This window comes from Labrus mixtus, chromosome 23 (genome assembly GCF_963584025.1).
Source record: "Labrus mixtus chromosome 23, fLabMix1.1, whole genome shotgun sequence".
Taxonomy (NCBI): Eukaryota; Metazoa; Chordata; class Actinopteri; order Labriformes; family Labridae; genus Labrus; species Labrus mixtus.
The window spans coordinates 5,777,723-5,782,183 of record NC_083634.1 but is presented as its reverse complement, the minus strand read 5'-3'; the positions used below and the strand labels follow the sequence as shown (position 1 = coordinate 5,782,183).

At 37.7% G+C, this 4,461-nt stretch overlaps 1 protein-coding gene across 2 annotated transcripts; it reads right to left on the bottom strand.

Annotated features, from left to right (window-relative positions):
* Positions 1-1,191: 1,191 nt before the first annotated feature.
* On the bottom strand, positions 1,192-3,759 carry LOC132958337 (cilia- and flagella-associated protein 20-like). 2 transcript variants are annotated; one of them, XM_061031086.1, is made up of 6 exons: positions 3,637-3,759; positions 2,300-2,379; positions 2,087-2,198; positions 1,789-1,977; positions 1,577-1,690; positions 1,192-1,433 (listed from the first exon to the last, which is right to left on the bottom strand). In XM_061031086.1, the coding sequence occupies exons 1-6, from the start codon at positions 3,718-3,720 to the stop codon at positions 1,428-1,430; spliced, it is 585 nt and encodes a 194-aa protein (XP_060887069.1). In that variant the 5' UTR covers positions 3,721-3,759; the 3' UTR covers positions 1,192-1,427. The 2 variants fall into 2 exon arrangements, with proteins under 2 accessions (XP_060887069.1, XP_060887068.1); XM_061031085.1 differs by having other exon boundaries at positions 1,192-1,690.
* Between the last annotated feature and the right edge of the window lie 702 nt (positions 3,760-4,461).

Sequence of the window (4,461 nt, the reverse complement as noted above, 5' to 3'; positions counted from 1 at the left end):
ACATCAACAGATATTCTGTTATTTATTGGAGTTCAGTACAATCAGCAGCAAGCAGCTGTACATAACGGAGCCAGGAGAAGCTTCACTTTTTGATGCATGTCGCTCACCCTCTCTCTCTCTCTCGCTCTCTCTCTCTCTGAAGCTGATGTGATTCTGCTCTATTTTGCTGTCTTAACACTAGGACCACCAACAGTCTAGACCCCCCTCCAAGCGCCGCAGCCGTCTTTCAGACAGCATATGCAAATGAAATTGTTTGTGCTCGGAAGCACACAAATAATGCTTTTTTTTGGATGAAGTTAAATACAACTTACTTTTATCTACAAACCAAATAGACTATCAGCATAAAGCAGGATTGGTAACCTTTTAAATGTCACATGTCAATTTACAATATCTGTCTGCTTTTTTAGTGCGCCGTTTTTTACTGCTGCTCCACGTCTCCCGTTTCTAAAACACATTGTACAATAATGAAACATACATGACTTTTAGTCTATTATACTGTTGGCTATATTAGACTTAGAGGTAAGTTCCCTCGGGAGATAGTATGGACGCAGACTCACGGCTAACAGTTCGATGTTAGGGGTGCAGATGCGCTCCTTTACGTTAATGTGAGAAGGATGACACCATCGGTCATTCACAAGCAGAGCAAGCCCCCCTCCTCTCTTTTTACCGCTCAGCCTGTGATCCCGGTCAGCCCGTACAGTCATAAATCCATTCATTGTTGTGTTTGCGTCCGGAATATTCTCCTGCATCCATGTCTCGGTGAAACACATTAAACTGCATTCTCGGTATTCACGCTGTGATCTTATGAGTGCTCCGAGTTCGTCCACCTTGTTCACCAGCGACCTCACATTCCCCATGACAATCGAGGGGATGCAGGGCTTGAATCTTCTCCTCCTTGCTCTCCTTATAACACCGGCTCTGCATCCTCGGCTTCTTCCCCTCAGCTCCTCTGGGATTTGGTGTCTCGTTCCCGTCAAAGGTTTGGAGAGCGCTAACAGCTGGTCGCGCGTGTAAACAATACTGTTAGTATGTGTTGGCATACTGTCCCGACACGAAAACATATAAAAACGGTAAAAACGAATAAAACTCGACTAAGCCACACAAAAAAAAAAGATTTAACTGTTGGGTATCCTGAGGATTAAAAATGGCTGCTGTAAAAACGTTTCATTTTAAGCACTAAGCACTTGTCCTTTGTAAGCATGTAATGTTACTACGATGCAGATACATTCATCAGTTTGTATTGAGAACTGTGAGGACAGATGAGCCATTAAAAAACGTTATTGTGCATAGTGAAACACAAGGCAACACAAATCTTGTACTTCAAAAGAATACAATATCAAAGGTTTTAATTCATCATACGTCCACACGCAAAACCTTACAGCTAAACTCCATAGCTGGTCGTGGGGAACAGCGCAGGCTGAGAATCTCTATTGCTGCAAGAAACAAACACAAATGAGTTTTAGAGGAAAGGTTCTCATTTTATGGAACTAAAATAATGCACATGCATGGATTGTGGTAATGAGCGGTTTGATGTTTTGTGTCTACAGTATTTTGTAGTTGAATGTTTGTGTTTCACCTTTGCTTTTTGGTTCTGGACAGGCAGGAGAAGTTTAAACTCTGCTGGGAGCTCATCCTCCGAGTACAGTCTGTCTGAGAAGTACACTCTGCGTATTCGACAGTTAGCGTGGATCTGAGAGGAAAGAGAGAAACTTAGTCATTACTTTAGAGATCATGCAGACGTCTAAGTGACAAAAGAATATCTTAGACAGCTGGTCCCCGTCTACTAACCTGCACACGCAGCGTCTCGATGTAATTGGTTCCATAGGCCCTCCTGGTGAAGTCAGACAGATTGAACTGGATCTGGTTCCAGCCGTCGTCTAGCTTCATAGGCATGGTGCAGAAAAACGGCGTCACTCGTGTCATGCTTTGATAGTTACTCGCTCGAAACCGCCGGCGAACGTTTTGATCGTCTAACACCTGCAAATTGAAAGAGGGGGGGAGAATGTATGGACGGCTTCAAATCTTTGCACATGAAGGAATAATTACAACATGAACTGTTGGAAGTTTGATGTTTCAGTGGGACTACCTGGACTTCAAAGGTGAAATACTTCTTGAGGTTCTTTACTATCATAGTGAGAAAAGGAAGCTTGATGCCCAATGTCTTCTTTGGATCTTCAGGGAGTGTTATATATGTAGTACTACAGGAAACAGAAGGAAGAAAAACAGACGAAGATGGGTCGGTTAGGTTACCAGTGCTTGAATGAGTTGATGTGAGCTGAAGTTAGATTGGCACACTTACCTGACATTTACCCCCTCAACCTCCAACACCAGTGAGTGGATGTCATTGTCTGTGATTCTCTTGATGTGGCCATTCCTCACCTGTGAACACACACAAATGCATTTTTCTATTAAAGTTCATTCACAGGAAACAAGCTGGATCTTTCTGGTCAAAGACAGCTGTCATCATTATCAGATATTAGTTGATATGCATGCAAGTCCATATAAATGCATTGATGTATAAATTGGCCATAATAATAGCAAGAAACTGCACAACAGAAATGCTATGGGAGAGTTAGTTCTGAGATACTTTCATCATCATTTCCGACGATAAATTGTTAAAAGTAATTAATAAAGTAAATAAATAATTGTCGCTCATATTTTTCATCTTTGCGAATTCAAATTGGTAGTGACTTCCAAAAACAATTTAAACTTAACTTAAATTAAGATGATAATGGAGAAGATAAGATAATCCTTTATTTATCCCACAACGGGGAAATTTACAGTGTTACAGCAGCAAAGAGCAAAGATTGCAAGCAGAAAGTGAACACAGTACAATTCAAATAAAATAAAAAATTAACAATGTCCAAAAAAAATAGATAGATACTAAAAATAGATTTAAAAAAAATGAAAAATACATTTTTTTTGTAAAAAAAATGTCAATAAAGCTGTCAGTTCGATCATTTAAATCTGCTAACTATTGAAACAAGTAAGTTAATGGCAAACTGTTTTATACAAATTATGTTGTTGCTATTCGCATCTGTTGCTAAGCAAAAGCTTCTTCCGGTGTTATGGTTTAACAACTCTATTGCTTCTTTTTTAATAAATATGTGATGATGAGTATTTTTACATTTTAATAGAAACTCAACATAGAGCCATTCGTTAGGACACTAAATATATATTAATATTAATTAGTCGTATCCGGCCGAAGGTCACCAGTTAACACGGTCACTCTTTAAACCGTAACACCTGTGGACAGATAAACTGGTGCTTGTGATCGTTAATTAAGACTGTGTTTAGTTTAAATATAGTTTAACGTGGCAAACTAACACCAAATATCTACAGAGAAAGAACATGTAAGCGCTAATGAATGTTGTAGTAAATATATCAGGGGGTTTAACTTTAATTTGTTCTTAGCTTGAACAGTTTATCCTTTTTTAGGCAAAATGCTGTAATGAGCCTCAAATGGAGCTAAAACAAGCTTTCTCAGCTGCTTTAAAACTGCTTCCAAACCAACATGCAGCAGAGATTATAGGTTTCATATGATCAAACAGTATTAAAACATATTATGCGACTTAGCTTTCACATGACAGGCTAAGGAAGCTAAAAAGATTATGTTCAGAATAAATCGCTGCTTACCTTTTTATCCCAATTCTCAAGAGGTTTACTGCCGAGGCTGTATAAAATAGACAGGAAGCCGCCCTGGAATGTGTTTTTAAACATCTTGAGTGTCGCTAGTTCACAGTCGTGTTGCACATGTGTTAAGTAGAGTAGTTGTTACTTATTTTTTACGGTGTTGCTAGGGAGAGGAACCTTTTGACGTTGTTCAAAATTGTTTCTAAACGCTGACGTATCCCGGTTGCCGTAGCAACAAAAAGCCTGACTAATGTACAATTTTAAAATTTTTGTCCGCCACCTTTGATAGCACATTTGATCTGCTTTATAATTGTGTGTTCTTCATGAGACATAGCATATATATATATTTATAGATTTTCGTTTGTATAATGTTGTAAAATTCACAACTTTATTTAGTCCACATAGGCCTATTATTAGTGCTTGTTGATAATGGGCCATCTAACCAAATAGGCTACTTGTATGAATATGTATTCTCTTTTTTATGTTATTGAGCACGACGGCTCAAAGGGACGGGGTCCATAAAAAAACAGTATTTTTTCAAGTTTAATTTTATGATTCATATAACTGTAAAGATTAAATGCCCCACTTTATGTTTTTCTTGATAAAATATGAAAAAAAATCAAAAAACGTCACATTACCAAGTAGCTATATATTAATGATTCACTAATTTTTTATTTAAAATATATTTTCATTTTTAAGAACATTATTGTACTGTTTATCAAAGTGACATGGAATTATTGCTATGCTGAAAACTGTTAGAGATTTATTTTTATTTTTAAAGGATATAAATCAATCTGATTTAAAGATGCAGTCATACAACCTCTGCAG

What these genes read in the sequence shown, in the direction of transcription:
- LOC132958337 (XM_061031085.1), bottom strand. Translation starts at nt 3,720, where the DNA reads ATGTTTAAAAACACATTCCAGGGCGGCTTCCTGTCTATTTTATACAGC. An exon ending in GTTGAGGGGGTAAATGTCAG is followed by an intron (nt 2,199 to 2,299) that starts GTAAGTGTGCCA and finishes TGTTTCCTGTAG; the next exon opens with TACTACATATATAACACTCC. An exon ending in TCGAGACGCTGCGTGTGCAG is followed by an intron (nt 1,691 to 1,788) that starts GTTAGTAGACGG and finishes CTTTCCTCTCAG; the next exon opens with ATCCACGCTAACTGTCGAAT.